The sequence below is a fragment of the Heterodontus francisci genome, chromosome 13, assembly GCF_036365525.1.
Source record: "Heterodontus francisci isolate sHetFra1 chromosome 13, sHetFra1.hap1, whole genome shotgun sequence".
Classification (NCBI taxonomy): domain Eukaryota; kingdom Metazoa; phylum Chordata; class Chondrichthyes; order Heterodontiformes; family Heterodontidae; genus Heterodontus; species Heterodontus francisci.
In genome coordinates this window covers 32,973,350-33,000,256 of record NC_090383.1, presented here as the reverse complement: position 1 = coordinate 33,000,256, position 26,907 = coordinate 32,973,350, and the positions used below count along the sequence as shown (strand labels likewise).

Sequence of the window (26,907 nt, the reverse complement as noted above, 5' to 3'; positions counted from 1 at the left end):
AGTCAGAATGGCTCATGTTGCACCTGCCCTTTGTTGTCCTTACATGAACTCCTGCTCTTCATCAGAATCATGCAGCACAAAGACTACCCCAAAAGACTACTTAGATGGTAGTAACAAACAAGAATAAAGATCATTAAAGTTTTTATGCTGATATTTTAAAAGTTCCATGTATTTCAGGTCTTATATTTAGCATAGGAAATTGGGCCCTAATATCCTGGGTAAATTCAGAGAAAATCAGTTTTTATTTGGAATATTGCTAAAACTCAAAACAAGCAAGATACTAAAAAAGGCTAAGTGACAATCCACTATCTCGCTGTACTACATACACTACCTGCAGTAGATGCTAGCACAGCCTCATTTTGGTGATGGGTACGACTGATATTTGGAAATGCATTCGTTGATTTAGCGAAAGGCTGACTTAGTGTTTTGTAATTCTGCTTGAACAGGGAAGATTGGCAAATATTTGACATGAAATGAATATCAAATATCAGTAAATGAAGTTCTACATATATGTTTTGTGGATGTGATGCGTGGACATCTTTGTTTTCTTACTGACAATTGATTCCAAGGGGAAATTTCTGGCAATTTTTGGAGGAAATCAGTTGTTCACAATCTACCTCCTGCAAAAACAAAATATGGGATTTTATGCTGAAAATTGGTTTAAAAAACACATACTTATTGATAACCATGACTAATGAAGATAAGAAGTAACACAAAAGTACTTGGTATCTGTCTTCACAAAGGAAGCGGATGATGTGTAGGTTCACAAAAGGGGAGGGGGATGCTGTGGCAGGATAGTAATAGATAGAGAAAACATACTAAAACGATTAGCATTTCTGTAAGCTGCTAAGATATGTGGTCCAGTTGGAATGCATCCTAGGTTGATGAAAGAAGTAAAGATAGAAATAGCAGAGGCATTGGCTACAATCTTTCAATCCTCAATGGATACTAGAGTAGTGCTCGAGGACTGGAGAGTTGCTAATGTGATACCATTACTCAAGAAAGGGGTGAGGGATAAACCACAAAACTACAGACCAGTCAGCCTAACATTGGAGGTGGGAAGTTATTGGAAACCATTATCAGGAACAAAATGAACTTTGATTTGGGAAGGCATGCATTAATCTAGGAGAACCAACATGGACTTATTAAAGGCAAATCATGTCTGACTACTTTGATTGAATTATTTGAGGCAACAGAGAAGGCCAATCAAGGTAGTGCAGTTGATGTTGTGCATATATGGACTTTCGGAAGGTCTTTGACAAAGTGGCATACAGGAGGCTTATTGACAGGATAGAGGCCCATGGCATTAAGTGGAAAGTGGTGTTAAGAATGCAGAATTGGATCAGTGACAGGAAGCAGCAGGTGATGGTGGATGAATGTTTTTCAGATTGGGTGGTTTGCAGTAGTGCTCCCCAAGGCGTAGTTCTCGGTTCATTATTCTTTGCCGTTTCTATAAAGACCGCAATTGTTGACAACGCGATCGGTAGGTGGCGCTGTTTTGGCACATGCGCAGATACAGCATGTGCCACGAAAACGTCACAGCCTGCGACTGTTGCAGCTGCCAGGACTAAAGATGGCGCTATTCAAAAAATCACAGAGATGAAACCTAACAAACACGTGGCAGAATATAATGGCCGGAGTGAGAGAGTGGAGCGGGCCGGGGAGATCAGCGCGGGGGCCGGGGAGATCAGCGCGGGGGCCGGGAAAGGCAGCACGGGGGCCGTGGAGAGCAGCGCGGGGGCCGGGAAAGGCAGTGCGGGGGCCGTGGAGAGCAGTGCGGGGGCCGGGGAGATCAGCGCGGGGGCCGGGGAGAGCAGCGCGGGGAGACCAGCGGTAGCGGTGCCGGGGAGGGAGAGGGAGGGGGGGAGAAAGAGGGGGGGGGAGAAAGAGGGAGGGGGAGAAAGAGGGAGAGGGAGGGGGAGAAAGAGGGAGAGGGAGGGGGAGAAAGAGGGAGGGGGAGGGGGAGAAAGAGGGAGGGGGGGAGGGGGGAGAGAGAGGGAGAGGGAGGGGGGGAGAGAGAGGGAGGGGGGGAGAATGAGGGAGGGGTAAGGAAGGGGGGAGGGGGAGAGCTGGGGGGAGAGGGAGGAAGGGGAGAGAGTGGGGGGGGGGGGGGAGCAGCGGAACGGAAGAGGAGTGCAGCAAAAGACTTACTGGCCAGTCCCTGGACCCGGTGACACCAAGGTCTTCGCACGCTCGCTCCCCACGGCTCTCTACGGCCTCTCGCTTCCGGCCCACTCCATTCAGCCGTTCCCTCCAGCTGCGGATGCCCGATCCAGTTGCTTTCTCCCCTACCCAGTTGCTTTCTCTACTTCTCCTCAGTACTTCAGGCATTACAACTGTTTGGTCCCTGCATTTTGCATGCTCCCTCTCCCCACCCCTCCCCGCACTCCCCACCCCTCCCCCTCTTCAAACACCCCTCCCTCTGTCCCCCCACCATAGTTGAATATCTGAAGTGCAGTTGCAAAGTCGGGGAAATAGCATGCAAAACAAAACCTCAACAATTCTGGGTTTAATTAATGAAAAGTTTTATTAAGTTCATTAAGTATCCGAGGAACTGCTGTGCATGGATACATGAGTGTTGTGTCCAGCATTCCCATTAGACAAGCCGATTCTCTGCTATGCACAGCTGAAGAGATTGTTCCTGGAGAGCCTTGTGGTGAATAAAAGCTTGGCTCTCTATTCCACTACTGTATTGTCCATGTGAAGAAGGCAAAGTCACAAGAGTCTGAGCTCAGTCTATTCTTGGTGAATGTTCCCCAAGTGCATCCCAATGTGCATTCCCAATTCATCCATAAATGCAATGTTCCTTTCCACATCGTGATGAGCTCCGCAGCATGATCTAGTTGCCTTCGTTGCTTGAATGCTGACCTTAAGTCTCAAGGATTGTTTTCTCGACGGCATGTTTTACATGAAAAGAAATAAAGCAAATCAGAGTCAGAGCTTGCCTCCCTCCATCCACTGAAATTACTGTTGTGCACACCTTTTTAAGTTCTGCAGTGAAGGCACCAATTGATAACGTCGCCAATGAAGCACTTATTACCCACCTCAGATGCAGGAATCAGCACATCCTTGCGTCCTCTCCCGCACTGCCTCCTTTGCTTGAATGCCGTCCTTAAGTGTCAAGGATTGTTTTCTCAAGGGCACGTTTTACATGAAAGAAAATAAGGAAAGAACATCAGTGTCAGAGCTTCCCTCCCTCCAATGAAATTACTGTTGAGCATGCTTTGTGTTCTGCGGTAAAGGCATGTACTGATAACACCGCCAATGAATCACTTAGTACCCACCTCAGCTGTAGGAGGCAGGATGATGTTACTGCCCCTATGTCGTGATGGTTCAATGCTGCTCTCAGGGAAAACATGAATGATGTGAGGGTGCTGGAAAAGAAGCACATTTCTTTTGGGCTATGAACATAAAGCTGCCCATTTAGCCCAGCAGTTCCCTGCCAGTGGTTATGTTACTCGTGCGTCTTTCCATCCATTCCCATTTAATCCTGCCTACGACTATCACCAGTTGTGTTCACAGCAAGAGCATTCACATTTCTGCTACCACTGGACACGGCATGCTTGTTTCTTTTAGTGCTCAGTCTCTTCTTGCTGAATGTTCCCCAAGTGCTTGACCCCTTTGGACGCCCTCTCTGCTTGACAGGCAGCAACTGGCAATTGCGGAGTCTCACAAGGCTCTGCATGGTTGTTTCAACGTCGGATGGGGTAACAGGTGGCTGTGTGTCCATGAGCACTGCCCTGATGGGTGTAGGAGCAGGTAACTGTGTGTCCATGTGCACTGCCCTGATGGGTGTAGGAGCAGGTAACTGTGTGTCCATGTGCACTGCCCTGATGGGTGTAGGAGCAGGTAACTGTGTGTCCATGTGCACTGCCCTGATGGGTGTAGGAGCAGGTAACTGTGTGTCCATGTGCACTGCCCTGATGGGTGTAGGAGCAGGTAACTGTGTGTCCATGTGCACTGCCCTGATGGGTGTAGGAGCAGGTAACTGTGTGTCCATGTGCACTGCCCTGATGGGTGTAGGAGCAGGTGACTGTGTAACTGAGCAGCAAGGAGAGGGTACCGCAGGTAGGGGAAGTGGAGATTTGAACAGGTAGGCACATGTATGGTCCATCAGATCATTAGGCCAGGGGGTGAGACGCTCAGGATCCAGGGTTTGTGACACGTGACTGATGTCCAGCGCGCGGCCACCTCCATCCGAAGGTGCTTCCGGGCAATTGTTGGGCATAGTAAATGGCTCCATCTCATCAGCCAGTCCTTGCTGCCAGCGGAGAGTCTGTTGCCGCAGCCAGTCCAGTCTCCTCATGAATGCTGCCGTTCCACTCTGCAGAACGGCCTGTTGCAGCTGGTACAATTGATCTGAAAGCAAGCGGTATTTTTCATTGTGGCTGAGGGGCCTTGGCTGTTCCTCTGTAATCACAATGGCAGCAGCCATGCCTGTCGTCGTTGGTGTCTGAGATGCACGCCAGCGACAATTGGGGGCGAGCCTGTCCAAAGGCAGACCCAGATGCCTCTGCACAACAACAGCACGTTTGCAGGGCAACAAAGTCTGAATGGAGAAGATGCAGCTGCAGGTAGCCTGGCCATCATGTATCTGCAGTGTGTACTGTTTGGCGCCAGAAATCACAGTCACTGTGCCTTCATCCTGCTACCTGCGGTGGCCCAGACAATGGAAATGTTTTCAGAGCAACTCACAACAAGGGCTGGAGAACATGCGGTGGCCCAGACAATGGAAATGTTTTCAGAGCAGCTCACAACAGGGACTGGAGAACATGCGGTGGCCCAGACAATGGAAATGTTTACAGAGCAACTCACAACAGGGACTGGAGAACATGCGGTGGCCCAGACAATGGAAATGTTTTCAGAGCAACTCACAACAGGGACTGGAGAACATGCGGTGGCCCAGACAATGGAAATGTTTTCAGAGCAACTTACAAAGGCAGAGCAACTTACCTTGGAACAATCTCCTGTGTCAAATAAAAATGAAGCAAGTCTCCAAAACGAATAAATAATTCAGATAAGATGCCCGACGAAACCTCCGTTCCTTCCACTTTCAAAAAGTCGCGCCGAAGCTTTGACGCATGCGCAGAGGCCAAACTGGCGCGTCGGGAGGTTGACGAAATAACGCGATGACGTCATCTGCGCATGCGCACAACCTGACCGGCAGGTTGGACCGCAGCGCATGCGCAGAGATGAATAGACTGTGTGCGCATGCGCGTACCACGTCCTTTGCGCATGCGCAAATCAGTCCTGGAGAGTCGGACCGCAGCGCATGCGCAACGGGCATGAAACCGTCTGCGCATGTGCGCAACGCGGCGCATCCTGATGACGTTCTCCGATGAAGTAGCGTTGTCATGAATTACTTTGTTCTATAAACAACCTAGACTCTGGTGTAGGGAGCAGCATTAAAAGTTTGCAGATGATACATAACCTGATAAAGGAGTAGGTGCTGATGAGGATAGTTAGGCTTCGGGATGACAGATTGGTGAAACAAAGTGATTCATGACAACGCTTCGTCAGCGCTGACGTCATCAGACTGCGCCGCGGTGCGCACATGCGCAGACGGTCTCCTTCTCTCTGCGCATACGCTGCAGTCCGGCTTGCCAGGACCAGTTTGCGCATGCGCAGATGTCGTGGTGCGCACATGCGCAGACGGTCTCCTGCTCTCTGCGCATGCGCTGCGGTGCAGCTTGCCACGGCCGCTTTGCGCATGCGCAGATGACGTCATCGCGTTAAGTTGTCTTCCTCGGACAACGCGCCAGGTTGGCCTCTGCGCATGCGTCAATCTTCGGATATTCACGCATGCGTCAAAGCTTCGGCGCGACTTTTTGAAAGTGGAAGGAGGAGAGGTTTCGTCGGGCATTTTCTCGCATTTTATCTGAATTATTTAGTCGTTTTGGAGATTTGCTTCATTTTTATTAGACACAGGAGATTGTTCCAAGGTAAGCTGCTCTGCCCTTTGTAAGTTGCTTTGAAAGCATTTCCATTGTCTGGGGCACCGCATGTGCTCCAGTCCCTGTTGTAAGCTGCTCTGAAAGCATTTCCATTGTCTGGGGCACCACATGTGCTCCAATCCCTGTTGTGAGTTGCTATGTGCAAGCAACACAGGTGACGTTGAGGCAACACAACAGGCAACACAGTGAGGTGGGTAATAAGTGCTTCATTGGCGATGTTATCAATTGGTGCCTTCACTGCAGAACTTAAAAAGGTGTGCACAACAGTAATTTCAGTGGATGGACGGCGGCAAGCTCTGACTCTGATTTGCTTTATTTCTTTTCATGTAAAACATGCCGTCGAGAAAACAATCCTTGAGACGTAAGGTCAGCATTCAAGCAACGAAGGCAACTGGATCATGCTGCGGAGCTTGTCACGATGTGGAAAGGAACATTGCATTTATGGATGAATTGGGAATGCACATTGGGATGCGCTTGGGGGACATTCACCAAGAATAGACTGAGCTCAGACTCTTGTGACTTTGCCTTCTTCACATGGACAATACAGTAGTGGAATAGAGAGCCAAGCGTTCATTCACCACAAGGCTCTCCAGAAACAATCTCTTCAGCTGTGCATAGCAGAGACTCGGCCTGTCTGTCTAACGGGAATGCTGGAAACACAACACTCATGTATCCATGCACAGCAGTGCCTCGGATGCTTAATGAACTTAATAAAACCTCAATAATTAACCCCAGAATTGTTGAGGCTTTGTTTTGCATGCTATTTCCCCGACTTTGCAACTGCACTTCTGATATTCAACTGTGGTGGAGGGGTGGAGGTAGGGAGGTAGTGGGGTAGAGGAGGGGTGGGTGAAGAGGGGAATAGAGGAGGGGGAAGGAGGGGTGGGTGAAGAGGGGGAGGTGAAGATGGAGAGGGGGGAGGGGTGGAGAGAGGGAGCATGCAAAATGCAGGGACCAGACAGTTGCAATGCCTGAAGTACTGTGGAGAAGTAGGGAAGAAGCAACTGGATTGGGCATCCGCAGCTGGAGGGAACGGCTGAATGGAGAGGGCCGGAAGCGAGAGGCCGTAGAGAGCTGCGGGGAGCGAGTGTGCGAAGACCTTGGTGTCGCCGGGTCCAGGGACTGGCCGGTAAGTCTTTTGCTGTTGTGTTTCTGGCGCATGCTCCGCTGCTCCCCCACCCCCCCACTCTCCCCCACCCCTCCACACTCCCCCACCCACGACCTTCCCCCCCTCTCTCCCCTCCCCATCCCCCCTCTCCCCTTCCTTCCTCTCCCCTTCCTCCCTCTCCCCCTCCACCCGCTCCCCCCCTCCCTCCACTCCCCCAGTTCTCCCTCTTCCCCCCTCCCCCTCCCTCTTTCCCCTCCCCCCTCCCCCACCCTCTACCCCCCTCCCCCTCCCTCCTTCCCCTCCCCCTTCCCCCTCCCTCTCTCCCCCCTCCCCCTCTGTCTCTTCCCCCCCTCCCCCTCCCTCTCTTCCCCCCTCCCCTCCCTCTCTTCCCCCCCCTCTCCCTCCCTCTCTTCCTCCCCTCCCCCTCCCTCTCTTCCTCCCCTCCCCCTCCCTCTCTTCCTCCCCTCCCCCTCCCTCTCTTCCCCCCCTCCCTCTCTTTCCACCCCCTCCCTCTCTTTCCACCCCCTCCCTCTCTTTCCACCCCCTCCCTCTCTTTTCCCCCCCTCCCTCTCTTTTTTCCCCCTCCCTTTCCTCCCCCCTTCCCCCCTCCACCCCCCGCCGTCACCGTCAACGCTGCTCTCCCCGCCCCCCGCGCTGCTCTCACCGGCCCCCGCGCTGCTCTCTCACTCCGGCCATTGTATACTGCCACGTGTTCGTTAGGTTTCCTCTGTGTGATTCTTTGAGCAGCGCCATCTTTAGTCCTGGCAGCTGCTGCAGTCGCAATCTGTGACGTTTTAGTGGCACATACTGTATTTGCGCATGTGCCAAAACAGCGCCACCTACTGTTCGCGTTGTCAACAAATGCGGTCTTGGTGAAATGGGCAGAAGCATGGCAGATTGTGTGCAGTGCAGAGGTGTGTGAAGTGATGAACTTTAGGAGGACTAATATGGAAAGACAGTATACTATAGATGGCACAATTTTGAAAAATGTAGATGAACAGAGAGATACATAGATAGTTAAAGATGACAGGGCGAGTTGAAAAGCTGCTTTAAAAAAAAAGGATAGGGATTACCTAGGTTTATAAACAGGAAAAGCAAATAAAAGCATAGAAATCATGCCAGAACTTTATAAATCACTGGTTAGGCCTCAGTTGGAGTATTGTGGAAAATTCTGGCCACCACACCAGGAAAAATGTAAAGGCCTTAGAAAGCATACAGAGGAGGTTTACTAAGATGCTATCAGGAATGAAGAACTTCAGTTATGAGGACAAGTTGGAAAAGTTAGGACTGTTTTCCATGGAAGAGCAGAGGTTAAGATTTCCAAGATGAGAAAAGGTTTTGATAGAGTAGATAGAGAAAATGTATTCCCTCTGGTGAGTGAGCCAATAACTGGAAGTCATGGATTCAAAATGATTGGCAAAAGATCTAAGGAGTTGAGAAATTTTTTCACTGAGTTGTTGGCATCTGGAGTGGTCTACCTTAAAAGGTAATGAAAGTTGATTCCATAAATAATTTTAAAAGTGAGTTGGACAGGCTCTTGAGAATGAGGCACTTGCATGGTTGCAGTTAAAAACCAGGGTGTGGCACAACAGCTCTATTAAAGAGCCAGCATAGGCACGACGGGCCAAATGGCCTCCTCCTGTGCTGGAAATTTCTATGATTCTAAAGGTGGACTGAAAAGTAAAACTGAGTAATGCATGCAGTGTGTATTTGTAAATGCATAAAAAAATACAATTTTAACAGTAACTCAAACAATCTTCCTTTTAAACAGCCTGCATAAGCTGACCAAAAGTGCTGACATGCTCGTTTTATATGGGAAAGGTGTATGTGGACGGATCCTCAACCAATAGAGTAAAATTTGGAATAAAAAGAGAAAATGCTGGAAATACTCAACAGGTAGTGACCCTTAGTTAGAACTCATCGACCTGAAACATCAACTCTGTTCCTCCGTCCACAGATACTGCCAGACCCGTTGAGTATTTCCAGCATTTTTTGTGTTTATTTTGGATTTCCATCATTCACAGTAATTTGCTCATAAGTAAAATTTGGTCTGGGATCAAACGTCCATGCTGGCACTGCCTCATTCTGCCCCGTGAAACTCCGTATATAATGTAGTGTATGCAATTCTGGGAGCCCAATTTTCCAATCTACAGCTGAAGCTTCAAACTGCTGTTGAGGTCTTAGATAAACAGGACTGAGGCTGGCATAGGGTGATTTTAGAAAAGAGAAAATACAAAAACAACTTTGCAATGTAAAGGGTTATACAGACCTTCCCATTTTAAAGTATACTGTTTTGTACTTGCTAATTCAGTAACAGATCAGTTGCAGTAGCGGACAAAAATTGCATACCCTTGGTTTAAATTTGTAACTTCCGTGTGTAGTATTTTTTCATTGAATCTGATGTAAAAAGATATTGCTGTTGCTGTATTGTACTTAATGGCTTAGTTCCAAAATTTTCAGTTCTTCCTGGTGTATTTTCTGACTGAACACCATTTCATGTAGTGAGGTGGAATTCTACACCTGTTAACAAAAATCAAAACCCATAAGCACCGCATACACTTTATTTAGTGGCAATATAATAATTTTTGCAATATTATTTAATTCCTAAATAGATGGTATTAATTACAGCATGTAGATTATACAGTGACTATGTAGTCTGTAATTAAGAACAATAAATATGCTGTTGCAAATGAAACATTGGTAAGTTTGAATGCAAATGCATTTTGTTAATAGTAGATACAATAATGTGTTTGTATATACTGACCGTACAACTGTTAAACCTATTTATATATAGTGCTATGGATCAGTAAGAGACAGCAGAGAAGAGGCAGCAAGCTTACGCAGACTTTTAGAGGATGTGCAGAAGATTCAGAAAAATACCGGCAATCAGTTATTGCAGCTATTTGCAGGAGTAAAGGTAAGCATTGTTACATTTGGGGAATTTGCTTGTCACATTTAACGGTGATCTAGTGGATCCGTGTCCTGGCATATGTTATTACCCAGGATTGCCTGCAAACTCAATTTCCATTTTAGGGTAGGGAAATATTAGTACAGGTTGACATGAGTCAGTTCCTCATGTGAGGAATGGTAAAATTGAGGTGCAAGTTTCTCACTGTTGCTCTTGTGCAGCTTCTGATGGCTGTTTACAGAAAATGGTTGTAGCCCAGCATCAGTTATTCATAGAATATAGGGTACTGTATCATCTGTATGGGTCATAAAACTGTCATATGAATATACGAATTAGGAGCAGGAGTAGGCCATTCGGCTCCTTCGAGCCTGCATTGCCATTTAATAAGATCATGACTGATCTGATTGTGGCCTTAACTCCACTTTCCCACCTACCCCCGATACCCTTTGACTCCATTGTTAGTCAAAAATTTATCTACATGTGCCGTGAAAATATTCAATGACCCTGCCTCCACTGCTCTCTAGGGAAGAGAGTTCCAAAGACTTTCAGCCCTCTGAGAGAAAAAAAATTCTCCTCATCTCCGTCTTAAATGGGCGACCCCTTATTTTTAAACATCCTTTCAGCACCCACCCTGTCAAGTCCCCTCAAGATCTTATATTTTTCAATAAAATCACCTCTTATTCTTCTAAACTCCAATGGATACAGACCCTACCTGTCCAACCTTTCTTCACAAGATAACCCCCCCCACCCATTCCAGACATCAGCCGAGTGAACCTCCTCCGAACTGCCTCCAACACATTTATATCCTTTCTTAAATAAGGAGACCAAAACTGGACACAGTACTCCCAGATGTGGTCTTACCAATGCCCTATACAACTGTAGCAAGCCATCCCTACTTTTATATTCCATTTCCCTTGCAATAAACAACAACATTCCATTTGCCTTCCTAGTCACTTGCTGTATTTGCATACCAAATTTGTGATTCATTTACCAGGACACCCAGATCCCTCGATACCTCAGAGTTCTGCAGTCTCTCTCCATTTAAATAATATGCTGCTTTACTATTCCTGCCAAAGTGGATAAGTTCACATTTTTCCACATTATACTCCATTTGCCAAATTTGTGCCCACTCACTTAACCTATCTATATCCCTTTGCAGACTCCTTATGTCCTCTTCGCAACTTACTTTCCTACCTATCTTTGTGTCATCAGCAAATTTAGCAACCGTACATCCGGTCTCTTCATCCAAGCCATTGATATAGATTAGAAATATTTGAAGTCCCAGCACTGATCCCTGTGGCACTCCACTCGTCACATCTTGCCAACTCGAAAATGACCCAATTTATGCCTACTCTCTGTTTCCTGTTGGTTAACCAATCTTCTATCCATGCTAATATGTTACCCCCAGTGCCATGAGCTCTTGTTTTGCTTAGTAACCTTTGATGTGACACGTCATCAAATGCCAGTAAATGAATATATTTGAAGCTGTCTATTGCCACGTGAGCAGTAACATTCAAGAATACGTGCAGCCTCCAGCTAGGTATGATTTGTGTGTTCTGGTTTATTATTGTAGAAAGCAGTGCTGCAAGAAAAAAAGTTGTATTTAACAATCCACAGGGATTTTATTTGTCTGATTGCAGGGTGGATGTTAGTTCACACTGTGTCTCCTGACAACATAGTCACCAAACGCAGCCTAGTTTATTAGTCCATTAAGCATTGAAACAAAACATTCCCCTTTTGCATATACTCTTTAATTGTGCTAAACTTTCCTAAGCATACAAATACATCCTTTTATATAGAATTTACAACACAGAAACAGCCCATTTGGTCTATGCCCGTGTTTATGCTTCACACAAGCCTCCTACCACCCTACTTCATTTAACCTTATTAGGACATTCTATTCCTTTCTCTTTCAATTAACTACATACATGCCGTAGGATCATCAAGGACAAGTAACAAACAGTCATAAAATTAAACTGATCAAAAGCAATATTAACATTATAAGGGAATTTTACTGTCCTGGTACTGAAGTAGATTGAGTCTGCGGAGGAGCCAACCATCATCAGGAGGCAGGAAATAGTGTGAAGTTGTGGTTCTAAAAGCTGCAGTTGCTCTTTAAAGGGTCCTGCTAACCACAGACTTAGAAATGGCTTGAGAGGTAGAGCATCTTCATCTTGTTCTGCTGTTTTGACAATGCCTTTGGAGGAAGTGCAGAAATATGGATTGTCCTCTTTGCGTGTCCCCTCCAGAGTAGTTCCATTTAGTTTGCTTCCTAAGAAATGGATGTAAGAGCTAATGGACCTGGAATTAAATCAAGAAAAGGTTTTAACAACCAACGAGATGAGCCAATATATCAATATAACAAACTGACAGACAAATAATTCTTGCCAGAAGAGTTTGCTGCCACTGTTAAACAATGACTAAGGCTGCATGGTCAGAACTCAGTGGGGGGTATTGGTGGAGGAAGGGTTGTGGAAATCTCTTTACAAGCTTTACGTGTTTATCTGTTCAGGACAGATAGTTTTACTGATAAAGCAAACTGGAAATGTTTGTTTACCATTTAGAAACTTGAACTCACAACCAACCTTGCAATATAACCACCTTGTATGATTCATGTTAACTTAGTCACACATAAGCTGGAATTTAAGATAAAGCAGCTAGGGGCTAAATTAAAAAGCAGAACCAAAAAGGTAATAATCTCCGGATTACTACCTGAGCCACGAGCTAATTGGCACAGGGTCGATAAGATTGAAGAGGTAAATGTGTGGCTCAAAGATTGGTGTGAGAGGAATGGATTCGAATTCATGGGACATTAGCACCAGTACTGGGGAAGGTGGGAGCTGTTCCAATGGGACAGGCTCCACCTTAATCTTGCTGAGACCAGAGTCCTGGCATAACTCGAGCTGTAGATAGGGCTTTGAACTAAATAGTGGGGGGGGGGGGGGGGGTGGTTGGGGTGGGGGGGTGGGTGGGGTGAGGGTTCAGCTGCTTGGAAAATTAGGAAGTCACAGTTAAAGGAGAAGGTAGGAGTGCAGGTTAGTGATGAGGCTGATTGTTGCCAGAAAATAAAAGGTAGGGACAGAACGTGTGAACATCATGTTGCACCAAGGAATCGTAAAAGAGTAGGGAAATTTGATAACAGAACAAACTTAAAGGCTTTATATCTGAATGCGCGAAGCATTCAGAATAAAATTAGTGAAATAACAGCGCAAATAGAGAAAAATGGGTATGATTTAGTGGCGATTACTGAGACGTAGTTGCAGGGAAACCAGGTTTGGGAATTGAATATCCAAGGGTACTCAGTTTTTCGGAAAGATAGACAGGAAGGAAAAGGAGGTGGTGTAGCTTTGTGAGTAAAGGAAGAGATCAGTGCTGTAGTGAGAAATGATATAGGCACTAGAGATCAAGATATAGAATCAATCTGGGTAGAAATAAGAAATAGCAAGGGAAAGAAGACCCTGGTGGGAGTAGTCTATAGGTCTCCAAACAGTAGTTCCGCAGTGGGGCGCAGAATAAACCAGAAAATACTGGGGGCTTGTAAGAAAGGTACGGCAATAATCATGGGTGATTTTAATATGCATATAGACTGGATTAATCATATTGACAAGGGTAGCTGAATGTATTAGAGATTGCTTTTTGCAGCAATATGTTGTGGAAGTAACCAGGGAGCAGGCTATTCTAGATTTGCTATTGTGTAATGAGGTGGGATTAATTAATGATCTCATAGTTAAGGATCCTCTAGGGAAGAGTGATCATAGCCTGCTAGAATTTCAAATTCAGTTTGAGGGCGAGAAACTGGAGTTCCACAATAGCGTTCTGGAGTTAAACAAAGGTAATTACATAGGCATGAGGACAGATTTGGCCCTGGTGGACTGGGCAGGAAGACTAAAAGGTAGGACAATTGATGAGCAGTGGCAGATGTTTAAGGAGATATTCAATTCCTCCCAACTAAAATATATTCCAGTGAAGAAGAAAGATTGTAAGAGGGGGAAAAAAAATCCGTGGCTTATCAAGGAAGTTAAGGATAACATAAAGACAAAAACTAAGGCATACCATATTGCAAAGGCCAGTGGCAGGCTGGAAGATTGGGAAACTTTTAAAGATCAACAAAGGGTTACTAAAAAAGTAATAAAAAGAGCAAAGGTAAATTATGAAAGAAAACTAGCGCAGAATATAAAAACAGATAGCATAAGCTTCTATAAGTATATAAAAGGGAAGAGAGTAGCTAAAGTGAATGTTGGTCCCTTGGAGGATGAGACTGGGGCGTTAATAGTGAGGACCACAGAAATGGTGGAGACACTAAATCAGTATTTTGCTTCAGTTTTCACGGTGGAGGACACTAGTACCATCCCAATAGTAACAGGTAATGTAGAGGTAATAGAAAGGGATGAACTTAGAACAATCATCATCACTAGGGAAAAAGTACTGAGAAAACTATTGGGATTGAAGGCAGACAAGTCCCCAGAGCCTGTTGGCCTACATCCTATGGTCTTAAAGGAAGTGGCAGCGGAGATAGTGGATCCATTGATTATAATATTCCAAAATTCCCTGGATGCGGGAAAGGTTCCAGTGGATTGGAAAAATGCTAATATAATGCCCTTAATCAAAATGGGAGGGAGGCAGAAAGTAGGAATCTATAAACCAGTTAGTTTAACATCTGCCGTTGGGAAATTGTTAGAATCCATTATTGAGGAAGTAATAACAGGACATTTAGAAAGTCAAAATGCGATCCATAAGAGTCAGCATGGTTTTATGAAGGGTAAATTGTGTTTGACTAATGGGCCAGAGTTCTTTGAAGCTGCAACAAGTCGGGTGGATAATGGGGATCCTGTAGATGTAGTATATCTGGACTTCCAGAAGGCATTTGATAAGGTGCAACACAAAAGGTTAATACACAAGGTAAGATCACCTGGGGTTAGGGGCAATTTATTAGCTTGGATAGAGAATTGGCTAACCAACAGAAAACAGAGAGTTGGGATAAATGGGTCTTTTTCTGGCTGGCAAGATGTAACTAGTGGGGTGCCACAGGGTTCGGTCCTCGGGCCCCAACTATTTATAGTCTATATTAATGACTTGGATGCAGGGATAGAAGGTACTATAGCCACATTTAAAGATGGCACTAAAATAGGTGGGATAGTAAGTTGCAAAAAAGAAATAAGAAATTTACAAATGGATATGGATAGGTTAGGTGAATGGGCCAAAATTTGGCAGATGGAGTTTAACATGGCTAAGTGTGAGGTTGTCCATTTTGGTCGGAAGAATAGAAAGGCAAATTGTTATCTAAATGGAGAGAAACTTCAGAGTGCTTCAGTGCAGAGGGATCTGGGTATCCTTGTGCATGAATTACAGAAAACTAGTATGCAGGTGCAGCAGGTAATAAGGAAGGCAAATGGAATTTTGGCATTTATTGCTAAAGGAATAGAGTATAAAAGTAGGGAAGTGTTGCTGCAACTGTACAAGTCATTTGTGAGATTGCACCTGGAGTATTGCGTACGGTTTTGGTCCCCTTACTTGAGGAGGGATGTAGTTGCATTGGAGGCAGTTCAAAGGAGGTTCACTGGATTGATTCCAGAGATGAGGGGTTTGTCTTATGAAAAGATATTGAGCAGTTTAGGACTTTACTCTCTAGACTTTAGAAGAATGAGAGGAGATCTAATTAAGGGATATGATGATTAAGGGGATTGACAAAGTAGTCATAGAGAGGATGTTTCCTCTGGTGGGGCAATCTAGAACGAGAGGTCATAGTTTTAGGATAAGGGGTAGCAGATTAAAACAGGGATGAGGAGAAATTACTTCTCTCAAAGGGTCGTGAGTCTGTGGAATTCACTACCCCAGAGTGCGGTGGATGCTGGGACATTGAGTAAATTTAAGGAGGAGATAGACAGATTTTTAATTCGTAATGGGTTGAAGGATTATGGAGAATGGGCAGGAAAGTGGAGTTGAGGCCAAGATGAGATCAGCCATGATCGTATTGAATGGCGGAGCAGGCCCGAGGGGCTGAATTGCCGACTCTTGCTCCTAGTTCTTATGTTCTTATAAACACTCCTTCAAAATTCCAACATCTCAACACTACTTCTGTCCTGCAGGACACGTTGGCATGCAACCACTGGGAGAAAACACCAACTGGAGATGCACTGAAAATTCTGGCTCAGCTGGAACAGACTATGTTTGACATCCTAGGGCATAAGAACTGAAAGGGGGTGTGAACCAATGTGAAGATGGAAATTTCCTTTAAGTTTAGGACTAGAAACATCTTCCTCATTTTATTCTTTCTCTCCATACCCAGTCACACAAGCATACATTCCAACACGCTACCATAACATAAGTTGTCAACATTGTAACCTATGTTTGAAGGGGTGTCTTGCAGCCAGCATTCTAATAGTCTTTCAGTTTTATTTCTATAAAATTAGAATGCTGTTGTTGAATAAACAAACATTTCATTGTAAATTTTGAAGATGTTTTCGTCTAAATACAAGGATAATCCTTTGAAAGATGATCCTCACCTTTCCAGCTGGTACTTTATTCATTCACAACTATACTTTCTCAAAGAAGTGGGAAGTCCTGTTCACTCTCATACTCCTAACAATATATGTCTATTTGCCTAAGTTTTGTATCTTTTTGGCCTGGTGTGACATCCTCCTTGTCGCTTAGTGCTCTAGTGTGATTATCCAGCAGTGTATAGCTGCAACTTCTCTTTTACAGGGACTGCATCTTTAAAACAGAAGGCTGCCTGGAGTATGTGGTTTCTTCACCACGCTACTCAGACCATTCAGTGCACAGACGACACCGGCAGTGGAAAGAAGACCAGCTTAGTGTGGGAACTGCTCCTGGCCCTCTCCACTCAGGCAAATTTTATGTGTTGCACACCTTGAGCTGGATTTTATAAGCTCGCTGCCGATCATTTAAATGGCCGGGGTAGACCACCCATCCCGATGACGTGGAGAGGGAGGGTTGTCCGTCCCCGTCATTGGTGTCAGACGCCATTGCGCATGCGCAGGCGACATTTTTAAAGGGCTTCGAGCCCTTCCATTTAAATTAAATTTTTAAAGAGATAGTGATGTAAAATTAATTCGAAGAAATTAAATAAATGTTTCTAGTCCCTCTCCCAACCCCACCCCCCAATAACCATACAATTCATTCCATGTCCTCTTCCCCCCTCAAAATACTTACCTTGTGCACCTAACCTTCCCCCCCCAACCCCCAAAGTTCACAAACTTTAATCTTTACCCCTTCCCGCCATCCCCTACACCAATCAAACCACTCTGATGCCGCTCCACCCCCTCCTGCACTGAAATACTCTCCCCTCCACACCGAAGGCACGGGAGTGGCGGCCACTGGCAGCAATATCGCGGCCTAACGGAGGGTGGGCGCAGGTAAGTAATTAATTCTGTCATCAACATTATTTTGCATATTTAAATTTGCCTTCTGTCGCTGAGTGGCGGGGAAGCTGCCAAAAGGCCTCACCGTCGCCGGCGTCAAGGCTCATGGCAGGCCTCTGCTGGAGGCATTTTCCGGCGCCCCAGTGTCATGACCCCCGATGTTGGGGGTTGCGGGGGTGGGGGGAGCTGTAAAATCCAGCCCTTGTTTCCAACTAGCATGGACAAATTCAGGGCTAAACTAATTTCTAGCCCAAATACATCTTTTTTTTATACCTTCTCCAGTGCCTTTATGTCCTGTTATAGTATGGAGGCCAGAACTATTCACATTACTCCATGTGGAGTCTAACCAAGGTTCTATGCAAGTTTAATATACCTTCTCTGATTTTATATTCTATCCCTCTAGAAATGAACCTGTGCTTTGTTAGCTTTTTGTATGGCCTTATTAACCAGTGTCACTACTTTTCAGTGATTTGTGTATATGTACCGCCAGATCCCTCTGTTCCTCTACCCCATGTAGTGCAATTATCCTCCTTGTTCTTCCTTGTGAAATATACTATCTCGCACATAGTACATTTATTTGCTAATTACATGCCCATTCTACAAGTTTATTACTGTCTTCCTATATTTTGTTGCAGTCCTCTTCGGTATTAAGATCGGTTTCATTAACAGCTTTTGGCTTTGAAGATTTGTCCTTTGTCTTTGTCGGACTGTTTGAATACACAAAAGCTAACCCCCTTTCTTCGGTGGCCATTTTGGACCATTGTTCACTTTTTTTGAAATAAAGATTCATTTTTTTAAAAGACAAAGTCCATTATGAAAAACTCTTCAGAGTTAGTCCACGATTGTTATATCAGCACACTTCTGATGTGCATGACACCTCCCCCAAAAGGGAAAAAATGAAATTCCTTGGATTTCATTTTTATGTTATTTCTTTTTTGGGTTTAGAGAGAAGGGAAAAAGAAACAGTAAGACAGTTTAGGGTCATACCACTTTACACATTCATTTCATTCACTCCTCAGTCTTCCAGCCTACATTTTTTTTTATCATCCTTCCTTTGAATGAGGTGCCACCCAAAAATTGCCTTTCTTTTGGTTACGTATTGTCAAATGGGGTTGTAGTTTCTCTCACAGCAGTTTGTACTACTTTAGGAATGTTGGTCTCCAGGACCATGTGATTGTTGGTGAATTTTGTAGTATTTAAATTTATTTTACAGCTTGCGGCAGGTTCACTGTTTATACAAGCTTTAACCCCTTAACTACTGTTTCCACAGTACATGGCGTTATCCATTCAGGTTCTTGCACATTGGTAGTTCTAGCCCCTGCGAGACATCTTCTTCCTACCCCTTGTTTTTGCTGAGTTCCGACACTAAATTGTTGGGCTTGATTAGTTTTGGAGGAACCTGATCGTGCAATTCTTCAGTGGATAAATCGATGCCGACCTCACTTTTAGTTTTCTTGTATTTTTCACAAGTGTGGTTCACTTTAGGGTATGGTACCTTGCCTTTCCTTTTACTTCAGAGTAAAGCCTGGCTACCTGACCCAAACCCAACTACATATGTCAGGTTCGGGTTGGGTCTATATTCTGTGTCCAGCATTCGGGCTCGGGTCGGGCCAGGCTGGACTGTACTGTTTAACTTTGGAAGTCTTGGTGTCACATGTCATGTCCACTTATGTGAAAACCGCAATATAAATACATATTATGTTTTTTGCCACTTCTAGTAGATTTAGATGTGAGTAAGGGAGAGGGAAGAATTGTTTAGCCATGATAGTCCAGCTATGTTGGTGTGGGGCAGTCTTGATGGGCCAGCTAGTCTTCCTGCGTCATTTCCATAAGTTTGTCAGTTAGAAATTTCCCTCTCTGTCTACTCAAATTGTACAGGGACCTGAATGCAACAAATGCTACAAGTACCTCCTTCCTCAATATTTTAGATGCAGAGGTAAGTAGTGGAGGATCTAAAACAGACAAACGTTGGTTATGCTCTCTGACAGCACCATGTCTGGGTTCCTGAACTGTCTGCTAATGCAAGACTAATGTGGGAGGCTCATCCTCACACTTGTTGACTTATCTTGTCTAACTTAGGCACCCTAGCAGGTTTTGGGAACTCTCTGGCACAGTACTACTGATGTAGATTTCCCAATTGCACTACTAATTGCCATTCCCATTAGCTGGTGATAGTGTTTTCTTTTTAATCTACAATTTTTTTCTGTTTCAATAATATGTTTGATATTTTCGGGTCGGGTCGGGCATGAAAAGAAATTAAAGGACTCGGGCCCGGGTCGGGTTTGGGTTGGCTGTTGTCGTCGGGTCCGGGTCGGTATTTAGTTTAATACTTGAGCCATGCTTTACTTCAGAGATAAGTGTTTCCCTAATCTGTCACATGTCTTCTGGGACACTACTGCTCGCAGGTGGTTTTCCAGTTTCTACTGCACTCCCCAGTGGGCACTTCAACTAAGTGAGGCATCTCCCTCACCCTTGGCTTTCCTGTTTGGGAACTTTCCTTGTCCCTATTTAAATCTTTAAAAAAAGGTTTCAGCTAACCATATCTCGGTTGCTTTTTTCCAGCATTTGCAGCGATTATCATAGCTTCTTTAAATCCTTTTGGCTCTATTTTGGCCCTTTTACATTCTTCTGGCTCTCATGGCCCCGGTGGGAGTTTTAGGACTTTCCCAGCCTTCTGCAGTTGTGCAGAGTTTTGTTTTCTACCTTCGGGTTCCCCAGTCTCTGTGGACTGCTCTGCACCCTCTGGGTACAATAGTGTGCTTGCTGCCAAGTCATTGCTTAGCAATAGATTGACCCCCTGCATGGGTAAGCTTGGAATGATTCTGACTGTCACTTCCCCCGGTGACCAACTTACTATGTAGGTAAATTTTAACTAAGGGAACTTTCAAGGATTTGCCAGTAAGCCCTTTTACTAATACCGTGGTATTTGTTCTGCTTTCCAGTGGCATTTCTGTCAGTTTGGCTGCCAGTAGGGTCTGAAAACATCCCGTATCCCTGAGAAAGGTTATTTCTTTGTCTGGTTCCTGGGACACAAAAGGAGTTATGTTTCCTTTGTGCAAAAAGTTCTGATATGTGCTCTGCTCTTGAGCTGTATCAGAAAACAGGCTTATATCTTTCAAAGCCACAGACACAGGCTTGACTGCAGCACCACCTGCTGGTTTTTTGGCATACCATCAATTTGCCTGGACAAGCCCAGATTTGCCACACTAGAAACATGTTGGGCAGACCTCTACTAGTTTATTCCCTGGGTTCCTTCTTTTAAAATTTGGAGACTGGTTGGGTTTTCCTTCCCTGCTCTCCATTTCTTTTGAGCCCATTTCTGCTTCTTCTGCACCCCTGCTATCTCTCCCTGCGAGTTAATTACACTCAAATTTATTCGGAGTTAGGGATTTGTATATTAAATCATGGTCGTCAGTCATTTTAGCTGCTTCCTTTACTCGTGACTATTTGTTCTTCAGTGTGGGTTCTTGTACTACTTGGGATGCTATTTTTAAACTCTTCTAGCAACATCACTTCTCTCAAATTTTCATATGAGGGTTCTAGCTTGAGAGATTGTATCTGGCCGTCAAAAGCCATATGTTTGATTCTTTCGAATTCAATGCAAGTCTGTGTGGGTCTTCTCCGGGTGTGTTGTAATTTCTGTCTATATGCTTCCGGCACCAGCTCATATGTATTTAGAATTGCAGTTTTAGTTGTTCATAATCAGAGGAACTTACTTTTGATAACAGAAAAAAACCTTTGTGAGCCCTACCCATGAACTCGCCTTGTAAGAAGAGAGTCCAAAATTCTTTTGGTCATTTTAGCCTGGTAACTATTTTGTCAAATGAGATAAAATATGTCTCAACCTCCTCATTAAATTTTGGCACTGGGATAAGGTTCGAGCGACTAGCAGCATTTTCATTTTGGGTTTTGCAGTCTCCAACTCAAACCTTCTTGCTGCTTCCTCTCTTTGCATTTCCCTTTCCTCTTTTTCCTTTTGAAATTGCATCTCCTTTTTCTCTTTTTCCTTTTGAAGCTGAAACTCCATTTCTTCACTTTTCATATGTAATTGAATTCTATTAAGAATTATTTTTTCAGACTCTGATTCTAGGCTTTTTTCTTCTAGTTCAGGGGTAAGTTTAAAATGGTCGGTTAGACTTTTCACCAGTTCAGGTTTCATTGCTTTTTGTCTGAAAGTGATTCCCACCTCTATAGCTAAGCTTTTTCAATCTTCAAAACTTAATTTGTTTAACTTATCGTGGCATATCTCTCCCTGCTGTACAAACTCCTTAGGATTAAATGTGGCCATCTATTTTGTTTGTAGCACCATAGAGAAAAAACAGAAGAATTCAAAACAACCTGTTTATTTATTTTTCCACAATTTTAGAGGTTAATTTTCCTCCCGTTTTTCAAATTTCTTGTTTGTCTGGCGGTTCAGATCCTGTCTTCAAGCCCCCAATTTGTTACGGCCACGTGGTATGATGTGGGTAGTACCCACTGTTCAACTCCCCACTTGATCCGAGCAAGTGTATTTGTATTTGAGTTTAGTCTCTTGTTTTATTTCTCAAATAAACAGACAACAACAGGTTTTATTGTAGGTTTTAAAAAAAAAGTCAATTGTTTATTGATCAATACGCCTTATACTGAAATTGTCGCAACCACATTCACTCGCGCAATTGCTCGCATACACATGCGCAAGTAAAAACAGATAGAGAAGGGAAAGAGAAAGGTGGTTTTTAGTGGGGGGGTGGGGGGAAGATTGCGATAAATCTGTCGAATTCTCTTGAGAATCAAGTTCCAGATGGATGCAGGCCTGAGATAATTGTAGATTTCTCCCTTAATTGAAGGTTCTGTTGAAGATGTTGGGTTACTGCTAGCTCTCACTGCTGTATACTGTAGATGTCAGATTTTTTCAGCAGGGCACTGTGCTTCATGGCTCTGCTGGAACTCAAGCTGTGACAAGTAGCTTCACCTGAGTCAGTCTCTCTCTCTCTGGCTGTTTTTTTTAAGGTAAAACTGTCTCACCTCTCATCTCCTGGTAGGAGACATTCTCCTCTCTTCCCCATAGTGATTGCACACTGGCCCATTGAAACATAGAAAATAGGAGCAAGAGTAGGCCATTCGGCCCTTCAAGCCTGCTCCGCCATTCATTATGATCATGGATGATCATCCAACTCAGTAGCCTGTTCCCGCTTTCGCCCCATATCCTTTGATCCCTTTAGACCCAAGAGCTATATCGAACTTCTTCTTGAAAACATACAATGTTTTGGCCTCAACTGCTTTCTGTGGTAGTGAATTCCACAGGCTCAGCACTCTCTTGGTGAAGAAATTTCTCCTCATCTCAGTCCTAAAAGGTTTACCCCGTATCCTTAGACTGTGACCCCTGGTTCCAGACTCCGCCACCATCGGGAACATCCTTCCTGCATCTACCCTGTTAGAATTTTATAGGTTTCTATGAGATCCCCCCTCACTCTTCTGGACTCCAGCGAATATAATCCTAACCGGCTCAATCTCTCCTCATACGTCAGTCCCACCATCCCAGGAATCAGTCTGGTAAACCTTCGCTGCACTCCCTCTATAGCAAGAACATCCTTCCTCAGATAAGGAGACCAAAACTGCACACAGTATTCCAGGTGTGGCCTCACCATGGCGCTGTATAATTGCAGCAAGATATCCCTGCTCCTGTACTCGAATCCTCTCGCTATGAAGGCCAACTTACCAGTTGCCTTTTTTACCGCCTGTTGCACCTGCATGCTTGCCTTCAGCGACTGGTGCACGAGAACACCCAGGTCTCGCTGCATATTCCCCTCTCTCAGTTTATAGCCGTTCAGATAATCTGCCTTCCTGTTTTTGCTACCAAAGTGGATAACCTCACATTTATCCACATTATACTACATCCTCCATGCATTAGCCCACTCACTTAACTTGTCCAAATCACCCTGAAGCCTCTTTGCATCCTCCTCACAACTCACCCTCCCACCCAGTTTTGTGTCATCTGCAAATTTGGAGAAATTACTTTTAGTTCCTTCATCTAAATCATTAATGTATATTGTGAATAGCTGGGGTCCTAGCAATGATCCCTGCGGTACCCCACTAGTCACTGCCTGCCATTCGGAAAAAGACCCATTTATCCCTACTCTTTGTTTCCTGTCCGCCAACCAATTTTCTATCCATCGCAATACACTACCACCAATCCCATGCACTTTAATTTTACATGCTAATCTCTTCTGTGGGACTTTGTCGAAAGCCTTCTGAAAGTCCAAATAAACCACATCTACTGGCTCCTCCTCATCAACTCTACTAGTTACATCCTCGAAGAATTCTCGTAGATTTGTCAAGCATGATTTCCCTTTCGTAAATCCATGCTGACTCTGCCCGATTCTACCAGTGTTCTCCAAGTGCTCTGCTATAAAATCTTTGATCATGGACTCTAGAATTTTCCCCACTACCGACGTCAGGCTGACTGGTCTATAATTCCCAGCTTTCTCTCTACCTCCCTTTTTAAATAGTGGGGTTACATTAGCTACCCTCCAATCTGTAGGAACTGTTCCAGAGTCTGTAGAATCTTGGAAGATGACCACCAATGCATCCACTATTTCTAGGGCCACTTCCTTAAGTACTCTTGGATGCATACCATCAGGCCCTGGGGATTTATCAGCCTTCAATCTCATCAATTTCCCCAACACCATTTCTCTAATACTGATTTCTTTCAGTTCCTCTCTCTCATTAACTCCTGTGTTCCCCAACATTTCTGGTATGATATTGGTGTCCTCCTTTCTGAAGACAGAACCAAAGTATGCATTTAGTTGGTCAGCCATTTCTTTATTCCCCATAATAAATTCCCTGTTTCTGACTGTAAGGGACGTACATTTGTCTTCACCAATCTTTTTCTCTTCACGTACCTATAGAAACTTTTACAGTCAGTTTTTATGTTCCCTGCAAGCTTGCACTTGTACTCTATTTTCCCCTTCTTAATCAACCCCTTGGTCCTCCTTTGCTGAATTCTAAACTGCTCCCAATCCTCAGGTCTGTTGTTTTTTCTGGCAAGTTTATATGCCTCTTCCTTGGATCTAACGCTGTCTCCAATTTCCCTTGTAAGTCATGGTTTGGCTACCTTTCCTGTTTTACTTTTGCACCAGACAGGGATAAACGATTGTTGCAGTTCATCCATGCGCTCTTTAAATGTTTGCCATTGCCTATCCACCGTCATCCCTTTAAGTAACGTTTCCCAATCCGTCATGACCAACTCGCGCCTCATACCTTTGTAGTTTCCTTTACTAAGATTCAGGACCCTTGTCTCAGAATCAACTACGTCACTCTCCATCTTGGTGAAGAATTCCATCATATTATGGTCACTCGTCCCAAGGGGTCTCGCACCACTAGATTGTCAATTATTCCTCTTTCATTACACAATACCCAGTCTAGGATGGCCTGTTCTCTAGTTGGTTCATCTAGTTGGCCCAGGACGTGGCTACTTCACACCTCCTTTGTTTAAGAAGAAGACATTCAATTCTGGAATGTTTTTAAGATTGGTGTAAAATGGGTTTTATTAACACCTTTTGGCTTAAAAGATGCGTCCTTTGTCTTTCTCAGATTATTTGAATACAAAAAAGGCCAATCCCCTGTCCATGGTGGCATTTTGGACCATTGTTCACTTTTTAAAAATAAAGGTTTGTTTTTTTAAAGACAAAGTCCGTTTTTCATACTCTTCCGAGTTAGTCTATGATTGTTGTATCATCACACTTTTGGGACTGCATTTTACTGGCCCCTTAACACCGTGGGTCACGATGCGGGGGCCGGTAAAATGCTGTGGGGAGAGGCCTGCCTTGACCCGTTACTTCGGGAAGGGCCCGCCGCATATTATTGGCGGTGGCAGGACCTCCGTGCAGCCCCCCTGCCGTACAGCGGCAGCACAAAGATTAGCATATGGTAAATGGTACTTGCCTTTGCTGATTATGCAGCCTGCCACGTCTCCATTGACACTTGCTGATTTTTAGATGAACGGGTGGCCATGTGTCATTCATGACTGGAAAAGCCGGCGGGTCCACAGAGGCAGAAAGTAAGTTTCTTTTCAGGGGTCTCGCTCTGTATTCCTAAAGGGAGGAGGGAGGGGAGAATTACAGGGGTCTCACTCTGCATACTGGAAGGGAGGAGGGGGGGATACACAGGGGTCTCACTCTGCAGTCTTAAGAACAAAGAACAAAGAAAATTACAGCACAGGAACAGGCCCTTCGGCCCTCCAAGCCTACGCCGATCCAAATCCTCTATCTAAACCTGTCGCCTATTTTCTAAGGGACTGTATCTCTTTCCTTCCTGCCCATTCATGTATCTGTCTAGATACATCTTAAAAGACGCTATCGTGTCCGCGTCTACCACCTCCGCTGGCAAAGCGTTCCATGCACCCACCACCCTCTGCGTAAAGAACTTTCCACGCATATCCCCCCTAAACTTTTCCCCTTTCACTTTGAACTCGTGTCCCCTTGTAATTGAATCCCCCACTCTGGGAAAAAGCTTCTTGCTATCCACTCTGTCTAGACCTCTCATGATTTTGTACACCTCAATCAGGTCCCCCCTCAACCTCCGTCTTTCTAATGAAAATAATCCTAATCTACTCAACCTCTCTTCATAGCTAGCGCCCTCCATACCAGGCAACATCCTGGTGAATCTCCTCTGCACCCTCTCCAAAGCATCCACATCCTTTTGGTAATGTGGCGACCAGAACTGCACGCAGTATTCCAAATGTGGCCGAACCAAAGTCCTATACAACTGTAACATGACCTGCCAACTCTTGTACTCAATACCCCGTCCGATGAAGGAAAGCATGCCGTATGTCTTCTTGACCACTCTATTAACCTGCGTTGCCACCTTCAGGGAACAATGGACCTGAACACCCAAATCTCTCTGTACATCAATTTTCCCCAGGACTTTTCCATTTACTGTGTAGTTCACTCTTGAATTGGATCTTCCAAAATGCATCACCTCGCATTTGCCCTGATTGAACTCCATCTGCCATTTCTCTGCCCAACTCTCCAGTCTATCTATATTCTGCTGTATTCTCTGACAGTCCCCTTCAGTATCTGCTACTCCACCAATCTTAGTGTCGTCTGCAAACTTGCTAATCAGACCACCTATACTTTCCTCCAAATCATTTATGTATATCACAAACAACAGTGGTCCCAGCACAGATCCCTGTGGAACACCACTGGTCACACGTCTCCATTTTGAGAAACTCCCTTCCACTGCTACTCTCTGTCTCCTGTTGCCCAGCCAGTTCTTTATCCATCTAGCTAGTACACCTTGGACCCCATGCGCCTTCACTTTCTCCATCAGCCTACCATCCTAAAGGGAGGGGGTCTGGGATTACTGGATTCTGTTGGCGTGAAGGGAGGTACTGTGTACCATTCCTCCGTTAACAGCGTATACTCTGTGTTTGTGAGGGAGCAATGGCACACTAGGCACCCTGTGTGTGGGGAGGGTGCCAGAAAGGGCATTAAGGTTATATTGATGGTGGGGGCAATCGATTCATCTGGTAGGATCTTGATGTGGTATTGCTGTACCACTCTGAGTGTTGGCCAAGAT

The 26,907-nt window shown here is 44.8% G+C and overlaps 2 protein-coding genes across 10 annotated transcripts in view; both read left to right on the top strand.

Annotated features, from left to right (window-relative positions):
* The window catches only part of kif25 (kinesin family member 25), a 271,160-nt gene that overhangs the window by 43,149 nt on the left and 201,104 nt on the right, over window positions 1-26,907 (top strand). For all 9 annotated transcript variants that reach the window (XR_010976174.1, XR_010976175.1, XR_010976172.1 and 6 more), the window contains exon 3: window positions 9,857-9,979. Coding sequence is in view for 3 of the 9 variants with exons in the window: in XM_068044632.1 (XP_067900733.1) it covers window positions 9,857-9,979 (123 nt within the window). In the remaining 6 variants the exon portion in view is untranslated. The remainder of the gene's footprint in view (window positions 1-9,856; window positions 9,980-26,907) is intronic.
* afdna (afadin, adherens junction formation factor a) overlaps window positions 1-26,907 on the top strand; it is a 598,271-nt gene that overhangs the window by 372,937 nt on the left and 198,427 nt on the right. The gene's annotated exons all lie outside the window — the stretch shown is intronic.